This window comes from Planococcus citri, chromosome 1, assembly GCF_950023065.1.
Source record: "Planococcus citri chromosome 1, ihPlaCitr1.1, whole genome shotgun sequence".
Lineage (NCBI taxonomy): Eukaryota > Metazoa > Arthropoda > Insecta > Hemiptera > Pseudococcidae > Planococcus > Planococcus citri.
In genome coordinates this window covers 70,883,812-70,911,354 of record NC_088677.1, presented here as the reverse complement: position 1 = coordinate 70,911,354, position 27,543 = coordinate 70,883,812, and the positions used below count along the sequence as shown (strand labels likewise).

General features: G+C 33.7%; 2 protein-coding genes across 7 annotated transcripts in view; one reads left to right on the top strand and one right to left on the bottom strand.

Moving 5' to 3' along the window:
- The window catches only part of LOC135844575 (uncharacterized), a 427,884-nt gene that overhangs the window by 4,916 nt on the left and 395,425 nt on the right, over positions 1 to 27,543 (top strand). The gene's annotated exons all lie outside the window — the stretch shown is intronic.
- LOC135843264 (uncharacterized) lies at positions 1,579 to 22,038 on the bottom strand. 4 transcript variants are annotated; one of them, XM_065361195.1, is made up of 4 exons: positions 21,646 to 22,038; positions 21,041 to 21,185; positions 7,992 to 10,905; positions 1,579 to 3,403 (listed from the first exon to the last, which is right to left on the bottom strand). In XM_065361195.1, the coding sequence occupies exons 1-4, from the start codon at positions 21,662 to 21,664 to the stop codon at positions 1,832 to 1,834; spliced, it is 4,650 nt and encodes a 1,549-aa protein (XP_065217267.1). In that variant the 5' UTR covers positions 21,665 to 22,038; the 3' UTR covers positions 1,579 to 1,831. The 4 variants fall into 4 exon arrangements, with proteins under 4 accessions (XP_065217267.1, XP_065217346.1, XP_065217195.1 ...); XM_065361274.1 differs by lacking the exon at positions 21,646 to 22,038 and adding an exon at positions 21,411 to 21,610; XM_065361351.1 differs by lacking the exons at positions 21,041 to 21,185; positions 21,646 to 22,038 and adding an exon at positions 16,745 to 17,043 and having other exon boundaries at positions 2,551 to 2,661; positions 2,741 to 3,403.

The following is a 27,543-nucleotide window of genomic DNA, read 5'->3' as shown; positions in this document are numbered from 1 at the left end:
AATTTTGGGCTGCATTTTTTTTGTTTCAACAGCTTTTTTCCGAATCTCGTGCTTTAAAAAAACTAGCGATTTTTTTGCTTACATTTTTGAGGAATTGTGATTTTTCTTCTTCCAAAAGTTATGATTTCCTTAAAATTTTGATCATTTTTTCAGGGAGGGAAGCATCTTTAAGACTTGATGAGTTGTTTTTTTTTCATATTTTCACCTTTTGTAGTGGATTTTTTTCTAAATGTTGATATTTTTCATTCGTTAATCTCTCTCTCCTTTACCCTTCCCTCAAAGTTATCCTGCCATGGGTGACATGACAGATTTATACGGGAGTAGTACCATTTTGTAGCTCTCATCACGGGGAACAAGGGGCACTACCTACAAGCCCCTCTATCTATTCATGGGAAGAAACTACGGGCGTCTAAAGTTTAGAAAATGAGCAAAACCAAAAAATGAAAATTTGTCCAAATGAAAAATTTGACCTAGGGAACTTGTAGAACATTTTTTTAGATGAAAATTGCAATTTTTGGGATTAGCCTACCTTCATTTTTGAAGGATCCATGCAATTTTGAAGTTTTGAAACAGATCAATTTCTGAAAAATTTCAAATTTACTCAAATTGATCTGTTTCAAAACTTCAAAATTGCATGGATCCTTCAAAAGTGAAGGTAGGCTAATCCCAAAAATTGCAATTTTCATCTAAAAAAATGTTCTACAAGTTCCCTAGGTCAAATTTTTCATTTTGGCAAATTTTCATTCTTTGGTTTTGCTCATTTTCTAGACTTTAGACGCCCGTAGTTTCTTCCCATGAATAGATAGAGGGGCTTGTAGGTAGCGCGCTGTGTTCGCCTCGACGAGAGCTACAAAATGGTACTACTCCCGACTCCCGTATAAATCCCCCATGTCACCGATGGCAGGTTATAGGGAAGGTCTTCGGGATTTCCGCTCTCTTTGAATAATTTTTTGTCTTGAATCGTGTTGAGTTTTGTTTGAAATTTTTCGATAAGTTTTCTCTACATTTTTTTTCCGAATTCATACTTTTAATTCTCGTCAGTTCTCTGTTCTGAATTTTCGAGAGTTTTCCATTTTTTCTGTTTTGAATTTTACCGATTCGTTTTTCTGACTAAATGTTTTGTTCTTAATTTCGTCGAAACATTTTTTCTTGAATTTTCGTGATTTTTAAGAAGTTTTATCCTGATTTTGCGCGAAATTTTAATAGTAATTTTTTCTGCTTAAATGTTTGTGGAATTCTCCTTTTTACAGTTTTTGAGTTTTTTATTGGGGGGGGGGGGGGGGATTTTATTTTGAATATTTTGGGGTCTTTCTTGATTTCCTCATATTTTATCTTAAATTTTAGTGCTCAGTCTGATTTGATTTTTTAAAAATACATAAACTGAATATGAATGGAATGATCGTATACTTACTCTCAATCATTGAAATTGAATTTGAAACGTTCACCTGTTGATACATTGATTGAAATGGATCTATAGATAATGGAACCCATTCAAAAAAGAAGAACCAATGATTGGTTTTGGTTAAAATCATGGATACCTCATCATAAAATATGCGTTTTCAAATGAGAAACAAAACGAAAAATTGATACATTTATTCATTCATTTTAACATAATAATTACATAAAAAATTCAAATGTTTCGATTAATTTTTGTGATTATATACTCGAACGTCGCGCGTCTTTTTTCTTTTATTTTTTCATTCTTCTATTTTACAGATAAAAACTTTATACTCAAATATATATTTACCATTCGTTAAACAATATCTACGGAAGTTTGTCTAAATGCTAGAGAAAGTTTTCTATATAATAAATGCATAACCCTGCGGTGTGTTCAATGAGGGGGTGGAAAATGAAAATCCCAATGATGATGATGTACTATTTTCTCATTACTTTGTAAACCCAACATCAAGCAACCCGCTATAATAATGGTTATCACCCATATCGCAGCTTGAACTTCGTTTCTTTTTTCTCTATCTTCCGGTATGACCTGTTCTAATAACGAATGTATGGCTTGCCCTACACTACTATGGCATATTTGTAATATTTGGCACATTAATTCGGCCAGAGTTGGTTGGCTGGTACTTGCTTCAGCAATCGTCGTCGTGCTCCTTGATGATTCTTCTTTTTCTTTTCTTATTGGTTTTCGCCGACTTGGCTTGACTATTTTCGGAGCTGTGCTCGTGGATTCTTCATCAGAACCAACTTCGGGGATCATGGAAGAAATACGAGATCGTTCTCGTATATCTTGTACAGGTACTTCGTCGGAAGAAGGTGTTACATCTCTGCTGGCTGATTCCAAGTTATCGAGAATAGGTCTTGGATCTTGAAGAATTGGCGATAGACGTTCGGCAATCGAAGGAGAGGCAAGTTCTACAGAATTTAGTACTAGATGCCCTCTTTCACTTTTGAAATCTGTAGCTTGCATGGTAACTGTATCTACATTCGATGTGGTCAATTTTGAGGATTCTATTTCGCTTATACTTAGTTTTGCGACGTTCAATTCGGAAACGTTCAGTCTTTGAGCAGTTATCACATTTAAGGTACTAGATGATGATGGAGATGAAGTCAGAGCCAAGTCTTCGAATCGATTGGTCGTCTTTATAACTGCGCTAGATCGTTCGAGTTGTTCGGCGGTCGATTCGTCGGGGTGTTTGTCCGCTTCTGCATTAGTATTAATAATTTTTAATTCGTTAAAATCTAGATTTAAATTATTTGTCTTATTATCGGTGTTTTTTTTCACCTGACTATAATCGCAGGACAGGGTGTCGCTTTTATCATCTTTCGGTTTGCGAATCGGTCTAGGAGGTGGAGGTAAAGGGCGAATTTTCATTCGTTCCATTACCTCGTCAGTTTGCAAGTTTTTTTCATCCTTTTCATCGTTGTTGTCTGGATCTGGAATATCGTCGTCGACGGTGGCCAGATTGAAATTCAGTTCTTCTTCATCGCCGAAATCAGTCATTACATTGATGTTTTCTTCATTCGTGTAGACAGGTTCTGTGTACGGTTTACTCTTTCGTGGCGGTCTGGATGGACTTGGTAATCTTCGTTCGTAAGGTAAGGTACAGGGTGGGGAAACATAGTTAGTTGGGGTATGGATTCGAGGCAGTGTGAAAAAATCTGAAAGTCGACGACTTTTACGACGAGGAGTGGTATTAGATTCGGGTGCTGAGGTCGTGGGTTGGCTGTGTGATTTTTTTACCGATTTGATTACAGAATAACCGTTGATATCTTTAGAATCAGAATCACAAAGTGATCTTTCCGATGGTAATGATTCGATTTCACGAGATGTACGGTCGTCGTCGATGTATGATGGACCAGACAAGCGTTTTCGTTGTGGACGTCGTGGTGGACTATCAGCCGCGCTATTCGCTTCGTCTGCGAATTCGAAATCGTCGCCTTCGGCCTGAAAAACATCGACGTGATTTAATAACGAGAAATGAAAATTATTGAAAGACATTTGGCAAAACTCATGGGTCATTGTCATTTTTTGCAATTGAGAAAATCTACGAGATTAATGAGAAAATGCTCAAAGTGGAAATGGTGAAATTTTTCTGGTTCATTTTGGGCCATTTCATGTCAACTCAACCAAAAAATGCGATTTTGAAAGTCATGTCTTTCGATTTCGCTCAATTTTTCACAATGTCTACCCACCCAATAAGAAATCCTCAATCAGTTTGGTCCCAGCCATCCCGGGGGAGGGGTGGGGGGCTCCAATGATTTAAAACTTTCAAAAAAATATCTGGACATGTGATATATCGAATTGTATGTTTTCGGTACCGTTGAACACGAGTATGACATCAGATTTTTGATTGGACCCCATCCACAGCCCCCAAGCATCTCCACAAATGGGGTGAAAGTTCGAAGAAGTGTTTTGTTCGTGCAACACATGAAATAGTATGTTTTTTGTGATGCTGAACACGAATATGACGTCAGATTTTTTGATTGAACTTCATCCACGGCCTCCAACACAAATGAAACAGAGTTTCTGGACTTTTACTTCTTTGAGGATGTTCTGGGGGCCATGGGTGAGCTCAATTTGTAAAACCAAGGCTATACTCGTGTTCAGCGATATCGAAAACATACTATTTCATATGTCGCATGAACAAACTACTTTTTTTTCAACTTTGACCCCATTTGGGGAGGTGCTGGGGGCCGTGGATTGCGTCCAATCAAAAATCTGACGTCTTATTCGTGTTCAGCGTTACCGAAAACATACAATTCGACATATCACATGCGCCAGATATTTTTTTGAAAGTTTTGTCCATTTGTGAGAGGGAGTGCTCCCCCCTCCATCAAACGATTCCATCTCGAAAATTAAATATTTCGAAAACGCATCAAAAGGTACATCTATGGCAATTTTTTCAGAATTTTAAATGGTAGCTCCCACTCATTGCGCCATTTTGAAATTTGAACTTTCGATTTGAAACAGGGTGTCCATGGTCCACAAGCCTGGAAAACCTGGAAAAGTCAGGGAATTTGGTAGGTTAGGAAAAGTCAGGGAATTTCGGAATTTTCGGAATTTTTCACTCAAAAGTCAGGAAATTTTGTGAACGCGGTTACTTCTAACAGGTTTTTCTATTTCTCATAATGAAAAAATTTACCTTTGTTTTGTTCAGGCAATTTTTTCGCAGATCGTTTTTATCGAAAATTTCCAAGTTCCCAAAAGTCTTGCATTTTGTCAACTTATTAGTCATGAGTATCATTAAAATATCTCATTTTTTAGCGAATTTCCTAAAATGTTTTGCTTTTCTGATAAAAGTGGCTAAGAAGCCCTACCTTTTACTGAAATTATTGTTGAAGTCTCATGTTCTGTCAAAAACAGCAAAAAGTCTCACATTTAGCATAAATTGTCAAGAACTTCTTTTTTTTTTTTTTTTTTTTTTGCGAAAAACTGTTGAAAATTGTGAAGTTTTTTGCATCCGAAAATTCTCACTTTCTTCCAATAACAGTTCTAATGTAACATTTTTTCGCCCGAAACTGCTAAAAAAAAACCGTTTCTTTAGCTGAAATTGTCAAAAGTCTCGTAATTATTGCCAGAAATTGCAAAAATTCTCAATTTTTGGTCCAGCCAATTTTTTTTTAAAAACTGGGAATAGAAAATTAGCAGTAATTTTTAAAATGTCCTGCTTTTTGCTGAAATTAAACACGTTTCTATCGAGTTTCATTTTTAAATTTTGATTACGTAAAACGAAAATTTCTGTTTTTTTTGGTAATTTTTTTTCTGTATTGAAATGTATTGCCCATGTGTTGTCACTTTTTTGGTTACTTTTTGGATACTTTTTTGAGCTTTTTAGGTTACTAAAGTCACTTTTTTCGGAAAAAAATGAGTACGAGCTCTGGAATCTCAAAAAAACCATTGATTAATTTCAAATTAAAAAATTCTTATTTCTTTATGAAGTCGTTCTATTTTTCGAATTGTTAATTTTCAAAAGCTTCTTTTGCCCTCGCTGCTCTTTCGCAACTTTAAAAAATAGAATAATTGAATTGAAAAATTATAAAAATAATACTCGAACCAGAAAAACGCGAAATATTAACCCTTTGGAGGTTCTCTAGGTTTTCGGGTTAGAAAATTGAAGTGCCTTAATGAGTGTGATAGGGTACCTCGCCCAATTGGCCAAACCACAAAAAAGTCGAGCTTTTGATGAAAAGTTTTATAGGAAAATGAAAGTTTCCAAAAAACACAAATGTGACATTTCCTAAAAAAAAAATTGAATGTATGCAGAATTTTTTTTGAAAAAATGAACCAAAAACACGTGTCAAAAACATTGAACAAAAGCACTCTTTCAAAAAATGAAATAAAAATTGAATTGGAAAAAAATAAAAAAACAAGGTTGAAAAAAAGTGATCTGGCAGTTCACAAATTCAGCGAGAATCAAATCTTGTTGGCAAAAATGCCTTTGTTTAAAGCATGAAGAGAAGAAAAATCTATGCCGCTAAGAGAGGATTTTTTATCAAGTCATAAAATCTTTTCGGAAATCGAGCCGAAATATGGGACAAAATTTAGCAAAATTGCGAGCTTTCTGGCAGGGGGTAACTAATTATAAAAACATTTTCGCCTTTATTCACGAGATGTAGCATAGAATTTTCTTTCATTTTGGGAAAAAATGAGTATTTTATCACTTATTGGAGTATAGGAATATGAAGATGAAGATGAAGAGAAATAGTAAAAATAGTAAATAAAAATCCAAATTCATCTACGAGTTCAGTCTTTCATTTCGTTCTCGCTGTGGATTTGTGTTTTTGTTCACTATTTCTCTTCATCTTCATATTCCTATACTCCAATAAGTGATAAAATACTCATTTTTTCCCAAAATGAAAGAAAATTCTATGCTACATCTCGTGAATAAAGGCGAAAATGTTTTTATACTTAGTTACCCCCTGCCAGAAAGCTCGCAATTTTGCTAAATTTTGTCCCATATTTCGGCTCGATTTCCGAAAAGATTTTATGACTTGATAAAAAATCCTCTCTTAGCGGCATAGATTTTTCTTCTCTTCATGCTTTAAACAAAGGCATTTTTGCCAACAAGATTTGATTCTCGCTGAATTTGTGAACTGCCAGATCACTTTTTTTCAACCTTGTTTTTTTTATTTTTTTCCAATTCAATATTTATTTCATTTTTTGAAAGAGAGCTTTTGTTCAATGTTTTTGACACATGTTTTTGGTTCATTTTTTCAAAAAAAATGCTGCAGTACATTCAATTTTTTTTTAGGAAATGTAACATTTGTGTTTTTTGGAAACTTTCATTTTCCTATAAAACTTTTCATCAAAAGCTCGACTTTTGTGTGGTTTGGCCAATTGGGCGAGGTACCCTATCACACTCATTAAGGCACTTCGATTTTCTAACCCGAAAACCTAGAGAACCTCCAAAGGGTTAATGACATTTTTAAAAAAAAACAGAATTACTCCCTTTTTAAAATTTTGATACTATCGATTGAACTCAAATTTTTCATGTTTTTTTTTCTCACGGACTGGCACCTAACTGAGGGGGAGGGGGTCCCACTAAAAAACAAAAAAAAATTCCCGTCAAGTTCAAATAAGGACCACCATATTGAGCACACAGTCGTGCTTGGAAAAAAAGAGCACAGACCTATTCACAATATTTGGCGCTCATGATGTTCGAATATATTTGACACTCCCCCCCCTCCCCTACCTGATCGCATGAGTAATTCGTTTTTGAAGGGTCTGAAAAATTGGAGAAATTAGTCCGGAAAGCCTGAAAAAGTCAGGGAAGATCATTTCCAGAAGTGAGTGGACATCCTGTTGAGAGTTCAACTTTCAACTTTTGAAAATTTCAAAATACTTGAAAAGTTCGAAATGCAATGCCCTTTCGAACTGTGAAATCAGTTTTGATCAAAGTATCATAGCTTTGGAGGTGTGCTCTGCTGAAGTTGAGAACCTTGAGACAATGTGAAAATAATTGGTGCCCCCCCCCCGCCGGTGGGAGCTGGGACCAAACTGATTTCGGGTTTCTTACTCATTTGGTGGGTAGACATTGTAAAAAAATTTGAGCGAAATCGAAGGACATGGCTCAAAAACATGGTTGAGTTGAGGTGGAATGACCCTTTTCCCTTCAACTCTTATCAGTGTTTTGAGGGAGTAAGAGAAAGAGTAGATAGTATAAAAATGCCTTATTTGTTTGTATTTTCCCCCTGAAATCTTAGGATACCAACTTAGGTCATAAAAATCAGTTTTTTGGAGAAAATTTATGCAGATTTTTTTCTTGTCATTTACATAATGGACCAACAAAAATGAAAAAAGGAAGAAATTTTGAAAAAGTCAGAAAAAATTATCTTTTTATACAAAAATTGAAAACCTTGCAGTATTTTTGATCTGAATTTCACTGTCATAAATTCAATTTTTTCTGCTTATTTTTTTTCAAGTTCAAAAAGAAAAATGATGGAAAATTCAGAAAAAAAAAATGATGAAAAATTCTTTTATGTGTTTGATTAGGAAAACTACGTATATTTAAATAGAAAAACTGATTGCTTACGTGAATTCCGTTGCATGTTTCTGACTCAGCCAATGACGTCTTTGAAGAAGCACAATATTTTTTATTCGGCAGTGTGTTATATTTGCTCGTACCATCTTTAACCGACGATCTTCTTCTTTTTGGGGCCATTGGAGGATCACAACGAATAGTCGTATTCAAATGTATCATCGATGAAGTTTCTCTCAAAGTGTAATTCGTTATCGGTTCCCCTACTGCGTTACTCATCAGTGGCAAAAAGCTAACAGATAATTGTTTAGAATTGGCGATATTTTGACTGATGGCCGCATCTTCGAATTCATTCATGCTTTTGACTTCTGAATTTGTAGAATTCGAATACGTTCTCGGTTTACGGAATTTTCGACGAGGTTTATCTGGTCTAACCATTGGAAACGTATTGTAATTTTGACTTTGATCCGCTGTGTTCGTATTTTCTTTATTTTCCTCGTATATGGGCTTGGTGCGTTTATTAGCTCGTTGTAACGAACGTGTTCTCGATGGTCGTGAAGGAGGAACTGGAGTTTCCAATTGTGCTAAGGTGTTGGTTGCAGAGTACAAGTTATTTTCGATTTCAATAGACGAGTAACTTTTGGTTTTTTCCAATGCTTTTTCGTAATTTTTGAAATGTTTGGGGTTTGGACTGAATTTCGGTTCGACGGGTATTTCATTAACTTCTTGCAAGCTTTCACTAATATATGTTTTAGTCATTGGTTTTTGTTCGTCAAAATCGACGATATCGTTGAAAGCAGGATCATCGAAAGCAGATAAGGATTCTTTCGACTCTTTGTCCGAGTCCAGTTTCTTTAATTTTTTACGTGGTATTTTTTGTGGAACTGCTGGGTTAATTTCTTGATTTTGTGATTCATTTATGGCGACTCGTTTTACGATCTCTCTCGGTGGTGTATCTTCCACGTTATCAAATTCTTCGTAAATATGTTTATCGTCGAAATCTGATTTATTTTTATCACCTTCCTTGGCGAAATAATTTTTTATCTTATTTTTCAACGTGCCTATTTTTTCTGTTTCTTTTAATAAATTCTCTTTGAACTCTTGGAATTTTTTAGATTCGTGATCTTTTGACTCTTTCTCTTTGAACTCCTTTTCTTTTGACTCGTTCGACGACTTGCTCGGTTTTATCATGTTTTCAGCCTCCTTTAACATTTCTTTGAATTTTAGGAATTTTGAAGAGTCTTTTGATGAATCTTGTGGTGGGGAAGGTGAAGGAACACGAGCTCGAAGATCTCTCTTTTCTGCTGATACAGTTTCTGAACGAATACTCTTTGGTGTGGTGGGCTTACTCGAAGTTTGAATGATTTCTTCTTTAACCATGGTACGAAAACTCTTTGGTGTATTGGGCCTACTTGGACCTTTGATAATTTCTTCTTTGGTCTCGGGACGGAAACTCCTTGGTGTGGTGGGCCTGCTTGGACCTTTGATGATTTCCTCTTTAACCTGAGGACGAGTACTCTTTGGAGTGGTTGGCTTACTCGGATATTTCATGAATTCTTCTGTAACTTGTGGTCTAAATTCTTCTGTAAATACCCTGGACTCTGTTGGTAAATCAGAATCTTGAGGTTCGTCGGGTATTTCGACGCTATTTTCTAGATTTTCTTGGATATTACTTTCTGCACCATCGTCATCATTGGTTATCTCAATAATCTCAACCGGTTCGGGCTTATCATCTGCAAATTTCCCTCTCGATCTAAGTTTTCGATCAGTTTCAAGTTTTCGAAGAAGACTTGCAAACTTTCTCGTAGTTTCGGCTTTCTTAATTTCGCTTTGAATTTCGGCCTCTTCGTCTCGTTGCTGGGATTTTTCGAGTTTTTCTGGAAATCGTTCTTCGTGCAAAGATATAAAGATGAAATTCTTATCATCAACAGGCATACTGGATGGAGCCTCTGATGTTGATGCTGGTTCAGCTGAATGGTCGGAGGAGGGTCGAGGTGAACGATCTTCGTGAAGTGAAATGAATATGGATTCTTGGATAACTTTTTCTTTTTGCTGCTGTTTCACTTGCTGTTTTTTTTCTTCTTTGATTTTTTCAGCATCTTTTTTATTCTCAGTGAACTTGCTAATCCAGCGCTGTGGGAAAGGACTTCGTCTCATGGATGGACTGCTCGGGGCACTTTTTGGTTTCAATTTCGGTGTCGTTGGTTTCTCCGACGATTTGTTCTCAGATTTCTTTTTCTTGCTAAAAATTCGCGGATACGTTCCAAAATGGAAGTCGATTTTTCTCTTCTGAGAATCACTCTCCGAACTCTGAGATCGTTTTCGTTCTCGTGATTTTACACTGCTCGATCGAGAACGTGAAAACGACGACGATAAACTGGAAAACGAAAGACGGGATGCTTGCGGGAGCTGAAAATTTGATGGTCCGGATGATTTCGCGGTATGTTTTCTAAAATTGAACTTATTCTTTTTGAATGGCCTCGATTTGCTTTGTTCGTCTTTTTTACGAGCTATTCCCGGAGAACTTGTGACTTGATCTTTGGAAATGTGATCTTTCAAACTTTTGAATTTCTGCTTCAATTTATCTGCTTGAGAATGCATCTTATCTTGAAACGAAGAGCTTTCTCTAGAAGTGTCGTCAGTTATTGCGGGTGATACACTTCTGGTCTCTGTGAGTTCGTACTCGTGCTTCGAACTACCGGGCGACTGTCTGAAATATTTCTCTTCTAGTCGATTTTGCAGCTCGGCTGCAGTAATTTCTTCGATATCGTCGTCGTCATCGTCTTCGTAATCGTTTTCTTGTTCGTCATCCATGTCTTCGGAAGGTAAACATAAGTGATGTTTGTCTTGAGGAGGCTCGCTTGTTTCCCGTCTTGGTTTATTGTCATCTTCTGGCGTGATTTTTACAAATGGAGGGGGTGTTTTTCGATTCGTGTCCATTGGAATGACAGGTTCGTATTCGTGATCTCTGAAATCAAACAAACACGCGTCCATTAATAATATTATGTACATACAAGCGAAATAAGTACTTGACACGATGAAAAAGATTTCAGTTCAGTGGTCAAGATGAGTAAAATATTACATTGATTATTTCCAACTGTACGGTTACGATTTGTTAAAGAGTTTGTTTGCCAAGTTTTTTATTAATAACGTTGTCGGTAAAATTAGTTGCACATTTGTGATATGGGAATTAGGTAGGCAGACGTAGGTGCTCCGCTTTTTACCTAAGTGTGCAATTGTACATGATTACTCTATATTGGTTGGAAGTTTAAAACGTACGTCGAAATTATCTAAATCAAAATGAGCTCATCGTAATCAAAAATGGATGAAAATAGTTTCATAAGGATTATTACATCAAATGAAGAGATCAAGGTTGTGTTGCCTGTACGAATATCTGAATTGAAAGTTCAGCTACGAAAAATAAAAATAATGCATCGAACCATCTCAGCAAGATAAGATGAAAATTCCCATTTTTCTGTCAAGAGATTGAGATTACTTACCTACGTATTATAATTTAGTTCAAGAGCTAGTATTTTAAAAATCGTTTTCTCTGTTTTCTTGGCAAAGCTTTTTGTCATGATGTTCACTAAAGAATGCAATCATTCAATGAAAATTTTTTTTTAGCTTTACGCAATTAATGTGAGAAGCTATAGTTTGTGAATGGGCCATTTTAAAAGGAAAACTTCACACTTGAACTACTTATGCACCTATACATTCGTACTATTATACCACTCCCCATTTCAAAAAGTCAACTGAGCATTAATTAAGTACCTTGATAGTTTAGTCCAGTCGGTAAGGGGTTGGACCCAAACAAAATTACTAACAAAGATTTTTTTGCTTTAAAATGTCCAGGAGGGTGTCCTAAACAACATATCTGGACCCGTCCCCGATCCACCTGGAGCCTTTCCCCCCACGGTGGATTTTAGCCCCCCAAAACACGTTTTTCGACATTTTCTCCCCCGCATTGCATTTTAGCGAAAATATGTGGGAAGACAAAAGAATCTACGTCAAATTTCCGATCTAATGATGTATCAACTTTCCTTGTACGTTCAAGGGGGGTGGAACTAAAGCCACTTAAAAAAGGGGGGTTTCCTGAAAAATACATAAAGGCTATAGGCGCCTAAGAGGGGTGAAATGGTCTCCGAAAGTGTTCGAGTTGATATTAGCATGGAAGGTGAGTACCATAGAGAAACTTCCGCATGAAAAATTTCATATCCACACCCCCTCCCCTTTTTGGAGAGCCCCCCTTTTCTGAAATTTCAATAACACTTTTCTCAGCCTCATGTTGACCGACTTTGAAAATTTTTCAGCATGTCATGTATATCCTTAGTATGTATCCCCACAAAAAATGTCAACCCCCTCCCCTCATATTTACCCCTCAAAATGGTGTAAAAACCTGTCTGAGGGAGGGTTGGGGTAAAATGGGAATTTTGGGGAAAATAACCAAGTATTAATAATTAGGGTGTCCTTTTCTTATGATTCGATACCACTGAGCACGAATATGACGTCAGATTTTTTGCTACCCTCATCTAACTCTTTCCAGAGCACTTAGTCCCTTCAATTTTCACTATTGTTAAAAACCATAAAAAAATGAAAAAACGCTATTTTGAGGGGTAAATATGAGGGGAGGGGGTTGACATTTTTTGTGGGGATACATACTAAGGATATACATGACATGCTGAAAAATTTTCAAAGTCGGTCAACATGAGGCTGAGAAAAGTGTTATTGAAATTTCAGAAAAGGGGGGCTCTCCAAAAAGGGGAGGGGGTGTGGATATGAAATTTTTCATGCGGAAGTTTCTCTATGGTACTCACCTTCCATGCTAATATCAACTCGAACACTTTCGGAGACCATTTCACCCCTCTTAGGCGCCTATAGCCTTTATGTATTTTTCAGGAAACCCCCCTTTTTTAAGTGGCTTTAGTTCCACCCCCCTTGAACGTACAAGGAAAGTTGATACATCATTAGATCGGAAATTTGACGTAGATTCTTTTGTCTTCCCACATATTTTCGCTAAAATGCAATGCGGGGGAGAAAATGTCGAAAAACGTGTTTTGGGGGGCTAAAATCCACCGTGGGGGGAAAGGCTCCAGGTGGATCGGGGACGGGTCCAGATATGTTGTTTAGGACATCCTCCTGGACATTTTAAAGCAAAAAAATCTTTGTTAGCAATTTTGTTTGGGTTTGCCCCCATAAAGTGCTTTACCGACTGGACTAGTTTTGAAATTCTAAAGGTCAGTAGCAGAGATTGTACTAGTTACTAAAGTTACTAATGGTAACTTTTAGTTACTAAAAGAAAAGTTACTTTTTCTTAGTTTTTTCACAAATTTTCTTCGTTTTTTTCAAAATTTTATCCAAAATTCTTCGAAAAAAAACATAGCTTTTATTTAAATGGCATCACTGCTTTTTCAGCGTTACGAATTTTATTTTTTCAGTTTCGGTAATTTTTCTTTTGAAATTTACTTAGGAGTTTTATAATTTCGACAGGTAATTACATATATTTTTGAATTACTCGATGGTTTTTGATGGATTTTTTCCTGTTTTGATTGGTTTTTACATCTTGAATTTTTTGGTGATTTTTTTCCAAAATAATTTTTCCATGATTTGCTCTGAATTTTGATGATTTTTTGCCTGAATTTTTGCCGAATTTCATCTCCTTGAATTCTCGTGATTTTTTTCATAAAAGTTTTCCCTCGAGATTTTTGTGATTTTATTGCTCAAATAGTCGGGATTTCTCGTTATTTCGATTCGATGGATTTTTTTGAATTTTGTGAATTTTTTTCTTCGCCGATTTGGTGAGTTTTCTTTTGAATTTTTGTAGATGTTTCTCTATTCTGACGAGTATGATTTTCTTGAATTTTCGCGAGTCCTCTTTTTTCAAGTTTTTCGATGATTTTCTCGGGATTTCTATTTTTTTCTCTTTTCAAATTTTGACGAAGTTTCTCCAGTTTTGACAAACTTTTTTAACTTTGAATTTTCACGATTCTGTAGTTTTGTTCTGAATTATGGTAATTTTTTTGCCTAAATTTTGACTGCATTTTTTTTTATTTCAACAGTTTTTTTGAGTTTCGTGCTTTAAAAAAACAAGTGATTTTTTTGCTCACATTTTTGTGTAAGTATTGTGATTTTTCTTCTTCCAAAAATCATGATATCTTTTAAATTATGATTTTTTTTCGTGAACGGGGGGGCTTCAAGATTTGATGACTTTAGTTTTTTTACTTTCACCTTTTGTGGTGGATTTTTCTGCATCTTGATATCTAATCTTTCATTCGTTGATCCCTCTCTCTCTCTTTTCCTCTTCCCTTCCATAGTTATGAGAAAAGTCCTCCAGATTTCCTTTGTCTTTGAATAATTTTTTTTTCAAGTTCGAATTATTTTTCTCTGTTGAATCCTCTTTAGTTCTGCTTGAAATTTTTCGATAGTTCTTCTCAAAAATTTTTTGATTCATTTCCGAATTTATACCTAATTTTAATTCTCGTGAGTTCTCGGTTCTGAATTCTTAATGATTTTTTTGCTGAACTGAATTTTCGAGAGTTTTCTATTTTCATCATTTCCATAATTTTGTTTTGAATTATTTTATTGATTCGTTTTTCTGCTCAAGTTTTTGTTCTTAATTTCGGAAAACCATTTCTCTTGAATTTTTGAGATTTGTTTTTTTTTTCAAAGTTTTTCTGGACTTCAAGACTTGGTGGTTTTATTTAGAATTTTTCTGAAAATTTCTTGATTTTTTTAAATTTCTATTCTTTTGAATTCTCATAGATTTTATTTTCCAACTTTTCGACGATTTTCTCCGAATTTTTGTGATTTCTTCTGTGTCTAAATTTTTGTGAAATATTCCTAATTTTATCGTTAAATTCCAGGAGTTTTTTTTTCAATTCTTGCGATGTTTTTTCTTTTTTAGTGCTTTTTACCTTAATTTTTTCGGTGGAGTTTTTCTACTTCTAATCGAATTTTCATTCTTGAATCCTCGTGATTTTTCTCAACGGTTTTTAAATTTTGACACAACTCTGTTCTTTGGTTCATTTTGAATTTCGCTCTTGAGTTTTATTCTTGAGGACTTATGATTTTGATTTATTAAAAGAAGATCACAAAGAGGTTTTTCAAAATTATTTTTTGACAATTTTTTTTTCTCTCCGGATCTTGATTTTTGCTCTGCTTCCTGTTTTGGTCATTTTCTCTCGATTTCAATAATTTTGTCGCTTTTTTTACATTTTTTTTTGAATCGTGTCAATTTTTGACAGTTTTGATGGCGGTTATTGTAATCTCACCCTCCTCCCTCGCCGCCCTTTGCTGTTGATTTTAATGAGTTTCCCGTATTACACTCGAATAATTTTTTTTTCATTAAATCGTCGCTCATGTCAACATTTTTGCTATTTTACAATTGGTATTTTTGTGTTTGATTTTCTGAAATGATTTTGAATAAAACATTAAATCTCGTTCTTCCCTGTTTCAATAGACTTCCCCCTCTTCTTTCAATTTTGCACTTTTTTCAGTAGTTTAACACCTTTTTTTGATTATTTATGTTTCCGGAATCCAAAATTTTTTCATGCTTTCTTTTTGCATTTTGATCTACGAGTAATTTACTTTCGAAATGTTGATAATTATCTGTTTTGAGCTTTTGCTGTTTTTTTTTTTTTTAAAATGTTTTTTATTATAATTTTGATGCTTTTTTCCTGTGTTTTTTGAGAAAACTGATATCGAAATTTTCGTTACTTTTTTTTGTAATCTAAAATAAAATGTAACGATTAAATTTTTGAAAAATTTGCTAAAAAAACTTCAAATTTTGATTTTTTTCCTCACTGACGTCATTTGCTTTACCTACCTAAAAAACACAAGATCTCAAATCGTGTCTCAACTCAATCATTTCTAACTTGATTAAAAATTGTATTTTTATCTTTGAGCAATTTTTTTTACGGTCAACGTTCATTCATTTTACAACATCAAGCATTGCAGTATTTGAACGTAGGAGTGCGCTATTCAAACCTAACGTAAAACTTTATCTTACAATATTTTATGTTTCATTTGTGTAGATATTTTTGACCATGTCATCACAATATTTACTGTTGTTTGGCAGTATTACTACCTACAGAGATATACTTATGACAATTCTACTTTATTTCCCGAATATTTTGTTGTTTTCAAAATAACACGCGGTTTTAATATTTATCACTTCGCTGAACTATAAAAATCATCCATCATGAAAACATTGTACACAGTGATCGTAGATGATGCGATAGCAACATATTTTTTAGGCAAATCACGTCTAATTTAGTCTAATTAAATCACAAAATATGTACATAAGTAGATATTATTTACTTGAATTATTGTGTTTCCCCCTTCAGTTCTTACTTATCTAGAATATCGAACAATTTTTAAAAAAAATATTTTTCAGTCTAAAATGATCCATTCCTCAACAGAAGCCTCTTCTACATTTCAAATTCGATGAGAAATTATCCATTTTTAATTGTTCCCAGTAATGTTTCATACTTTCGTGTATGAAGGTCTCGATGCCAAAATAACAACATATTTCAACTTGGCCATGAAAGATGTCGTTCCATTTTGACCTATTTAATGGAAATTGAATTTGGTATATTTATATACGTCTACGTAAGGTCTAGACATCACAAAAAAACAATTTTTTTACGTAATTAAAACCAAAATCTTCTCATTTAGCTACAAACATGATCACGAAACTATAGCAATAATTTTTTACCTATACAAGCAACACCACTTTCTACGTTAAATAATTAGATAGGTAGGTAAAAAAACGCAAATTTCAAACAAAATTATATGCTTTAATTTCTTACCCAATTTTATTCTGACGAACGCAGTCGCACAAAGTTTGTTCATATTTAAAAACACCGTTAGATTTACCCGTATCTGCGATATTATCGCCTGGAAAATACTGACACCCACACACGACGTCTTTTAGAAACCTATCCTGTTGCTCCTTTTTACCGAAATTTTTCCTTAGCGAGGACATTACGTCGTCTTTTTTTCACTCTCCTAACTTTACATTGTTGCCAAACGTCAGTACGTCTACCTAGACCTATCTACACTTCGATAGCACAGTTTATGTACTGGTAGGCGTAATTATGTTTTAATACAGGGACATAATAGATTCACCATGTTATGTTTGTGTGCTACGAATTGCGCCAAGTCATAAGTTGCAGGTTTATTACCTCTTGTCCCTATCTTGCCAAGTAATGTGACGAATGTGGTAAGAGTAAGATAGTGTCTGAAAAATTTGGCGTACTATTTTAAAAGCTTTTTATTTTAAAATAGCCGGACGATACGAGAACATGGTTAATAGTTAATTTTGGAAGATTTTCATTTTCGCATGCGCTCGCCGCTGAGCAGTACCTACTATTCGTCATTTTTTTCCCATCCTTACCAGCCCTGTAAATGTGCATTTAGGTGCAAATTTCAACAGTGTAATGGTACCTACCTAGAGAATGTCGCCAGGTGAATTAAATTTTTTTCAACGTAGTGTTAATCAAGTTGCATTACATATGCAATTTTCCCTCCTTATCAGTGATTATTGTAGGATTATTTTCTGTTACGATGGCAGATTCAGTAGTTCAATGATGTGAAATGTTAATGAATTGGATGGAAAAAATTAATTGAAATTAAGTGCTGGCTCTTCATAAAAATCTGTCAATTGAAAATAAATGTTAAAATCGCCGTTTTCTGTACAAAATTTTAAAAAAAAATGTACCCATCGATATCAAATTCCATTAATTGAATTACAGCAATAATTTCGTTCTGAAGTTCGCATTTTAAAACTTATGATTCGTAAATTTTAAATTTTTCATTATTACACAAATCATTTAGCAGGAAATCTGAAAGTTACTTGTTCCTAGTTTTTTCACAAATTTCCTTTTTTTTCTTCAAAATTTATAACCAAAATTCTTGAAGAATAAAAAAAGGCCCTTACTGCTTTTTTCAGCGTTTTGAATTTTATTTTTCCAGATTTGATGTTTTTTCTTTTGAAATTTTTTTAGGTTTTTCTTAATTTTAACAAGTATTCCTCATTATTTTTGAATTTCTCAATAGTTTTTAATGGATTTTTCCTGTTCTAATCGATTTTTACATCTTGAATTGTACTGATTTTTTTCCAAAATAATTTTTCTATGATTTTGTTTTGAATTTTAATTTTGTTTTTTTCGCCTGAATTTTTGCTGATTTTCCCTTAAAGCAGTTTGGTTTTATAGCTCAAATCCCTGATTTGGAGATTTTTATTTTGAATTTTCGTGAATTCTTTTTTTTTTCGATGATTTTTTCTGTAATTTCCATTTATTTTCTCTTCAAAGTTTGGCGAAGTATCTTCAGTTTTGAATTTCATCATCTTGAGTTTTCGTGATTTGTTCATAAAAAATCTTCCTTAAGCTTGTTTGTTTTTATTGCTGAAATCCTCAATTTGGAGGGTTTTGTTTAGAATTTTCATGAATCATTATTTTTTTAGTTTTTCGATGATTTTTTCGTTATTTCCATTTTTTTTTCTCTTCAAATTTTGGCGAAGTATCTTCAGTTTTGATAGACTTTTCACTTTGAATTTTCTCGATTTTACTTGTAGTTTTGCTTTAAGTTATGGTCATTTTTTTGCCTTAATCTTGACTGAATTTTTCTTGCTTTAATTAAACTAGTGATTTTTTTTTTACTTATATTTTTGAGGAATTGTGATTTTTTTTTCCAAAAGTTATGATTTCCTTAAAATTTTGATTATTTTTTTTAGAGAGAGAGGGGAGCTTTTTCAAGATTTGACAAATTTGTTTTTTTTTTCATTTTCACCTTTTGCGGTGGATTTTTTTTCTGAGTCTTGATATCCTTCATTCGTTGATCCCTCTCTCCTCTCCCCTTCCCTCCCAGTTATGGGGAAGGTCCTCGGGATTTCCACTTTCTTCGAACAATTTTTTTCTCTTGAATCGTATTGAGTTTTGCTTGAAAATTTTCGATGATTTTTCTCAACATTTTTTTGATTTTTTTCTGAATTCGTATTTTTAATTCTCGTGAGGTCTCTGTTCTGAATCTCCAGTGATTTTTCCTGAACTGAATTTTCGAGAGTTTTCCATTTTCATCCCTTCCACAATTTTTTTTTTGAATTTTATTGATTCGTTTTTCTTACGACCCTTTTTTTCTTGAATTTTCTCCTAAATTTCGGTAATTTTTTCTGCTCAAATTTTTGCAGAATTTTCCTTTTTACAGTTTTTTTTTGAGTTTTTGAGTTTTTTTTTTGGTTTTCAAGACTCGATGTTTTTATTTCGATTTTTTGGGGGCTTTCTTGATTTTTTTCACGTTTCATTTTTCTCTTAATTTAAATTAATTCTTTTTTCTATTTTTCTTTTTTTTAAAAAACTTGTGTCAATTTTTGCCAAGTTTTGTTCTTTTTCTTGCAAATTTGAGGATTTTTTTTCCTTTCTTAAGATCGGTACATTTTTTCGTTTTCGAATTTTTAAATAATGATTTTCACAAATCACTATTTTTCCAAATTTGGATCGATTTTGATAAGTTTTCTGTCCTAAAATGATTCTTCTTATTTATGGAATTTTTTTACAATTATTGTTTATTCTTTTTCAACACTCGAATAATTTTTTTCATCAAACGCTCGCTCGTGTCAAAATTTCTGTAATTTTATAATTGATATTTTTGTGTTCAATTTTTCTAAATGGTTTTAGTCAAGATTAAATTTAGTTCCTCCCTATTTCGGTGGACACCCCCTCCCTTCTTCTTCAAATTTTGCAATTTTTTTCATTAGTTCGGATGTTTCCAGAATGCAATATTTTTTTCATGCTTCCTTTTTGCATTTTCACCCAGTTTACTTTCGAAGTTTCGATAAATGGTTTTTATTTGGATTTTGATGATTTTTCTGGTTACTTTTTCCAGTTTTTTTGGTCACCAAAGTTACTTTTTTTGTGAAAAAAATCTGAGTACAATTCCTGTTGAAGATTTGAAACCTTTTTCGATTTTTTTAAAGATGACCTTTCAAGTTTCAACCTTCTCTGTTTTTGGTCATTTTTTTAATCCACATTGATAGTAGGTACAATAATGACATTTTTTCATTTCCCATTTTTAATAATTTTTTCATATCTAATATCTCAAATATTTTTTTTTTTTTGACATTTTTTTTTATACTGGGCGTGTATAATTGCCAGGATTCTTACGCCCAGTTTCGAGGGGTTTGTCTAGATTTGGTTTGAAAGATTGATTTCTTTGATGTATTTAAGAATGTTTTCCATCTGCTTGATGTTGTCAGGAATTGTAGGGTCGAGGTCTGAAATGTTTAAGGATTGACGTTTTGTTTTGAGGGAGGGACAGTAGAATAGAAGGTGTTGGGTGGAGATTATTTCAGAATTACAGAATTGACAGGTGGGTTTAGGAGCTTTGGTGTACAAATAGCTGTGGGTTAATTTGGTATGACCAATTCGGAGGCGGGTGATTATAATTTCTTCTAATCTATTTAGGTGACTAAGGTGTTTCCAAGGGAGGATTGATTTTTTTGTGGGTAAATAGTTTGTGATTTGTTTTTGAGTTCCATAGGTTTTGCCAGTTGGAGTTTTGGATGATTTTTAGAATGTTAATAACATCATCATGGGTCACAGAGAAAATTTTAGAGGGGGTAACAGCTGTTTTAGCTGATTCATCTACTGCCTGATTTCCTTCAATGCCTACATGACTTGGGACAAACATAAATTTATATCTCAAATATGAAATTAAAAATAATGTACTTTCAGTCTACAATTACTTTTTTATGTTTTCTAGCAAAATGAAATTATGAAAAATCGTGTCAGTAAAAAACTAAAATGAAAAAAAAAAAAAAACAAGAACTGAACTACGGACTTAATCACTTCGAGATTCGGAGTTCGTTCGCCAATGTTGGACGTTTGTCTCGGCGGAGGGCGGGGTGGGGCACAATGTGCTCCTGGATTAATAACCGCAGTGACCTTTGAAAGTGAATTTTCATACCTTGATGATTTCGAGATGAAAATGATGAATTAGTACGAGTTAGCAAATAATTTCACTGACGTACAGGCTTAGTATGTTATTAAAAAAAAATTGTTTTCATTATTGGTGTATGAGGAGAATGTTTTATAATCACAGCTTACTTAATTTTCTCGTATGTTTCCAAATCAAAGGGCGGCTTATACAGATGTGTCCAAGGATAACGACCCTCCAATTTCTGCCTTCTGATATCCTCCCATTGATAAGTTTTTGGAGGAACCGGAGGTACTCCTGTTTCGTCTGAGAGATCTGGAAAGTACAGCCGAATATCTTAATAAAAAAACTTCGAGTGAGCTCGCATTATCACTAGTATGCACATTTTCAATTGGGTGGCAAATTAAAGAGTTGGTTGTGTATACAAATTTTCATTAAATTTAAAAATAAATTCACTGGTTTGTATCATGTGTTGTTATTCATGGCTATAAAGTCTTAGAAAATGTACATATAAAAGTAGAGTATCATTTCGTCACGTACCCTCACTGACCAGTCCACTTCACGAAAAATAACATTATTTTCACCAACCGCGCGTTAACACAATAACGATTTAATGACTTATCGTTGTACGATAATGGTTTTTTACAAAAAAGAAGAAAATTCAATACCGTATGAGTACGACTCGTATACGTTTACTTCATTAGTCACTATTTAGTGTGTTTTAAAAAAATATAAATGAACTGTGAAGTATATTATTAAAACCGTTCTACTTTACCTGTTATGTTGTCTCCCATATTAAACTCGCAGCGTCACACATCATAACGCCAGAAACACGCGTATATAGTTTTTTGTTACATATTTTAAATTAAAACTTTCGCGAAATTAATGCCCGAACCGGCGCAACACGCTCCTCTTTGCCAAAATTATCCTCACTTTGGTGTCTTCTTCGAGATAGATTTTTCGAGTAAAATTTTTTCCGATTAGGTACTTCGAACCGTCGATTTAAAAATCAATATTTCCTAAACGTAATTTTATTGGTATCAATGTTTGATCCGAATGATGAGAGAAAATCATTTGTGATGTGCGAATTGGTAAGATGCCAGTTGCACATGAAAAAATGGAAATTTTAAAAATAGAATCTGTGTTACGACTGACTGTTGTCTTCTTCGTAAACACTGAATAGGTAGCTGGCTGTCTTCGAACCGAATGCGGTTTTATTTCTTCGTATCATCTACGATTGATCGCAGATTTTATTTATAGGTTTTATATGTACTGTACAATATGTGCTGATTGATTTTCGTGTTCTCGTAAACAAACAATTTACGAGGTGATGAAATACCATATGGTACGTGTAGAATAAGTAAATTAAAGGTTTTACAAATTAAACGAGAAATTTTCACCTCACTATTTCCTGTTTGGGTGTACCAAATTTCGTCAGTCAAGCCCTAAGAAGTATAATCAGGGTATCTATCAGGTAGTGGAAGTAGTGAAAAAGTGGCGAATTTAGTCAAAAAGGTAGTGAAAAAGTTGAAAAATTAATTAAGTATAATGCGTTCATTTGTATTGTTTTTTTTTTTTTTTATAATTTTGATTGAAGTTGAAAATTATTTTATATATGCAAATTTTCTTCCAATTTCAATTTTTTGAAAGTTTTCCTGTGAAAAATTTGACTTCGTTAACTGTTTTCTGTGGTTTGGAGGTGAAGAGAGGAGGAGGGGGGGATGAAGTGGACAGCTTTCTGAAAATTTGATTGAGAAAAGTAGTGATTTTTTTCAACAAAAAATCTCGTCACCGGATACCTACCACATGATCAAATTTTGGTAATCTTCAATTATTGAGATGGGGGGGGGTCAATTTGATAAATTTTATGACACTTTTTTACAATTTTGACAAAAATCATCATTCAATTCAGATAATTTACGATTAATTCTTGGTATTTTGCGACAATCTAAGCAGTCTGTGAATTTTATCCAAATGAGACATTTTCTCAAATTTTTGTCGTTTACTGATGGTCCATCAATTTTTGATATTTGTGAGTGATTTTTACAATCAATTCTACAATTTTTATAATACTTTATTCGTGAATATTCATTTCAGGGCTCTTTATTAAACATGGAAATCGTCAGAATTTTTAATTCGGCCTTCGACCATTATTATTTTATAATATATCTGTTGATTGATCAATAATTTTATAACCAACTAATCCACTTTAATTTTTATTTGTTTCAGGTGAGTACAATTTCATTCCAAAGTTGATAAAATATGAACTTCGCGTATTAGAATGAGTGAGTAATTTTATAATCCTTATAACTAAGAAATGTTATGTATTAAGTCCTTTCTACACTTGTGACCTTTTGTAATTTCTATAACATTTTCCCCAAATGAGTTGTTGAAATGATATATACTTAGTACCCCATTTTTAATGTGCTGAGTCGATTGGAGGTGGTTTCGGGTATATTTTGGAAATTTTTGAAAACGAAAATTTTTCATGCCAATCATATTTGGCAAAAGCGAGAGAAAAGCACTACATCTTCACTGATCTCTTTATTTTCTTGTACTGAAATATAGCATAGCTAAAACTACCACCTACCTAACTAAATCTTGAACCTTTGAAACTAAACATGTGTTAAATTTAACGATCTTATGCCTATACTGGCTAATCCTAATTGGTCACACTCCGAACTCCACACAATTCCTTCTAACTACGCACTTCTTTAAAATACCAACTTCATTGAATAATTTTCCAGGTTAGGCAAACATACGTACGTGTACTTGAAATGAGTTGATTATTCGTCAATTTGAAGGGAAGCATTGGTTATGGCATGGCACATCCGAATGTTTTCGAATGGTGAATGCCTGAATGCACGCGACAATTATTACGTATCTGTGTTTCTGTCATAAGACGGATCAATATGCCTATTTTTGATCGAGTAGTTCTGAAGCCTTCAGTAAATTTTTGAATGTTGAAATTTTCTCAAAATTTTTTGCCAACTCTCTGGCAAAAGCGAGATTTTTTGACAATTTTGGTCAAAGTTTATTTGAGAATTTCATTTAGTAGAAAAAAGAAAGATTTTTTTGCAACTTTGACAAATGAGCACGACTTTTTGTAAACTTGGTAAAAATTGAGACCCTACCAGGTAGTTTTGAAAAAAACATCAGGATTTTTTTTATCGTGTTGGCCAAAAAATAAGATTTGTTAGTGCGTTTTTTTGCAAAAAATCAGGAAAAAAGTTCCTAAAGTCTTTAAGATATTTCTTGGCAAAAAAAAAACAAAAAGTTCCTAAAGTCTTTTAGATATTTCTTGGCAAAAAAAAAAAACAATCAACATTTTGGCTATTTTGGCAGAAAAGCAAGATTTTTTCGAATTTTGGTGAAAATTGTGACTTTTTGAAGGCTACTTTCGCAAACTTCACAATTTTGAAAAAAAAAATGAGAGTTTTTGGAAATTTCGTACGAAAAATGAAGATTTGCTGTTAGAAACTTGACAATTTTGTGACAAAAAAAATACTTTTTGGCGATTTTGAAAAAAAAAACTTCATGACGATTCAGCAAAAAGCCAGAATTTTTTACAAATCCTGGCAACTGTCACGACTTTTGGCTATTCTATAGCCCATGTATTTTCTTTTACATAAATTGTCTGAGGGCTAGCAACAAAAACATTTTTTGGCGATTTTGGCAGTAAAGCAAGATTTTCTTCTGCATTTATGAAGAAAAATTGATACCTACCCCTAAATGAAGGACAACTTTTTGGTATTTTTTTTATTTTTCGGCAAAAAACAGAATCTTTTGAAATTTTTTGCAAAAAAGCAAGATTATTTTAATGATTTCTAGCAAAAGAAATGAGACTAGATTTTCTTTATCAGTTTTGCCGAAAAATTAAGATATTATGTTGTACTTAAGGCAATTTTGGAAAAAAAGTTCGAGGACTTTTTGCAATTCTGTAAAAATCAAAACATTTAACAAAAAAAAAAACAAGTATGTATTTGTGAAAATTTTGGCAAAAACGTAGGCATGTTTACAAATTTTTTAAGAAACCAAAAAAATTTTTTTGGAATTTTTTGGCAAAAACTACCCACGATTTTGTGGCGATTTTGTCAAAAAAATGTAACACTTTGAAGCAATTTTGAATGAAAAATCAAGACTTTCAGACGATCTCGAATTAAAAAGCAATATTCTTAGTGATCTTGTCAGAAAGAAGCAAAATTTTTTGGAACAACTTTAATTTTTGACAATTTTGGCGAAAAAACATGATTATTTAGGTAATTTTCCAAAAACTGGTGAGGTTTTTAAGCGATTTTGTCAGAAATCAGGATCGATTATCCTCATCAATTTTGGCAAAAAATTAATACCTCTAGGCAATTTTGGCCAATACGTAAGTAGGTCAACACACACGAATTTTCCTAAAAAGGAGCGATTTGCAAATTTTCAACCTTTCGGTAGAATCCTAAATGCGATCTTGGATTTTGACGGCAGTGGTCCAAGTCGACGTATAATCTCGAACAGGTACATCTTCTGAAACTGGTTTTTCGAAAATGCCATTGCCCTCCCTCTCTTCGAGAACCCATATGATTGTACCCTCCAGGAAGTTTTGGTGCACTTTCGAATCTGAAATTTTTTCTTACGTTGGTTACTTTCGATTCAAAGTGAAGGTCTGTTTTGAAGTGACAGGCCTGATGGAAAAGGGGTCTCAGCGCCCGAAGTCCCTTTTTTCGCACTTTGGTGATTTGAGTTCTTCGAAGTGTTGGCTACCTTGTGTTCATTTTCAGTTCATGATCTTGTTCCTATAGCACGCTATACAACGATTTATTCATTCCTCTTTAGCTGATTTCTGCACTTGGTGGCCATGTTGAGTTGTTGACATAGTCGTTTTTGTTTTTTAACCTGCCATGGGTGACATGGGGGATTTATACGGGAGTAGTACCATTTTGTAGCTCTCGTCGAGGCGAACACAGCGCGCTACCTACAAGCCCCTCTATCTATTCATAGGAAGAAACTACGGGCGTCTAATGCCTAGAAAATGAGCAAAACCAAGAAAAGAAAATTAGCCAAAATGAAAAATTTGACCTAGGGAACTTGTAGAACATTTTATTAGATGAAAATTGAAATTTTTGGGATTAGCCTACCTTCATTTTTGAAGGGTCCATGCAATTTTGAAGTTTTGAAACAGATCAATTTGAGTAAATTTGAAATTTTTCAGAAATTGATCTGTTTCAAAACTTCAAAATTGCATGGACCCTTCGAAAATGAAGGTAGGCTAATCCCAAAAATTGCAATTTTCATCTAATAAAATGTTCTACAAGTTCCCTAGGTCAAATTTTTCATTTGGACAAATTTTCATTTTTTGGTTTTGCTCATTTTCTAGACTTTAGACGCCCGTAGTTTCTTCCCATGAATAGATAGAGGGGCTTGTAGGTAGTGCCCCTTGTTCCCCATGATGAGAGCTACAAAATGGTACTGCTCCCGTATAAATCTGCAGCCATGTCACCCATGGCAGTTTAACAGAATAGGAGTTCAGTCGTAACTAATTAGTGATTTTTAATTAATAATCACATTAATTAGCCCACAATGGCGCCTGTTTTGAATGAAACATTTCAATCAAATTTTGGAAACCATTTTGAGTGTTACAGTTTCACTTTCATTTCATAAAAATTGATCTGCAGGCGAAAGGAAGCGTCCCACGAAAATTACACGTAAACAGAATTGTAGAGAATTAAATTTCCAATCGACATAATGTCGTTAGTTTTCTTATGCCTAGTTTTCGAACTTATGGAAAATGGGCTTCCGAGGCGACTTTTTAAATTTCATTTTTTTGAAGATGTGGATGAATTATTTGGCAGGTGATGGTCAATACTTGTTGCCGACACGTCTTCAAACTAAAAAAAAAAAACAAAAAAAACACCTACCTCAAATCAATACGTTGAGTAGTTTTTAATTGGCAACAAAGTACATAAAACTACGAACGCGTTCTTCTCAAAACTATGTTTTTCCGAAGGAGCCCTTCTTCCATCAGTCCCGTCAATTGGATCTGGGTAATTTCACGTCAATTCGACCAAGAAGTGGTAGGTGAATTCGGCGATTTTTTAAAAATTTTTCCTGTGGAAAGACCTTCCGAAGGGATGACCAATGGCGCAAATCGCAGCCCTCTGGCTCTAGCCCATTTTCAATGGCAGCCAGGGGGTGTCAAAGTTTTCAGTGAACCTAAAATATCATCCATTTCAGCAGAAACGTAGGTAGTTTTCATATCGTTTCGACTCTCAAAAATTCTGAATTAAATATATTATGGACTACTTTTCATGCTGAACAACATGATATTAAAAAATTGGGATGGCACTATGTTGCAAAGTCTATTTGAAAAAATTTAAATTACGTATCTGTTGAAAAAGTTGGAAACCCATTTCACTGGATGAAATGAAATGAATTCATCGCAAAAAAATCAAAATTCTAAAAATCAACGAATTTTAATTTTTTCTATGAGTGTGATTTTTATCAACTTTTTCATGAAATACGTCAGAAAGAGGTCAAAATAAGACAACAGAATAAATCTAAACTGTTTTTGATGTTTGGAATTGAAAATTGAATTTTTTCGAATTTTGATTTTTTTGCGATGAGTTCATTTCATCGAGTGAAAAGTAGTCCATAATATATTTTTTTCGCAATTTTTTTGAGAGTCGTA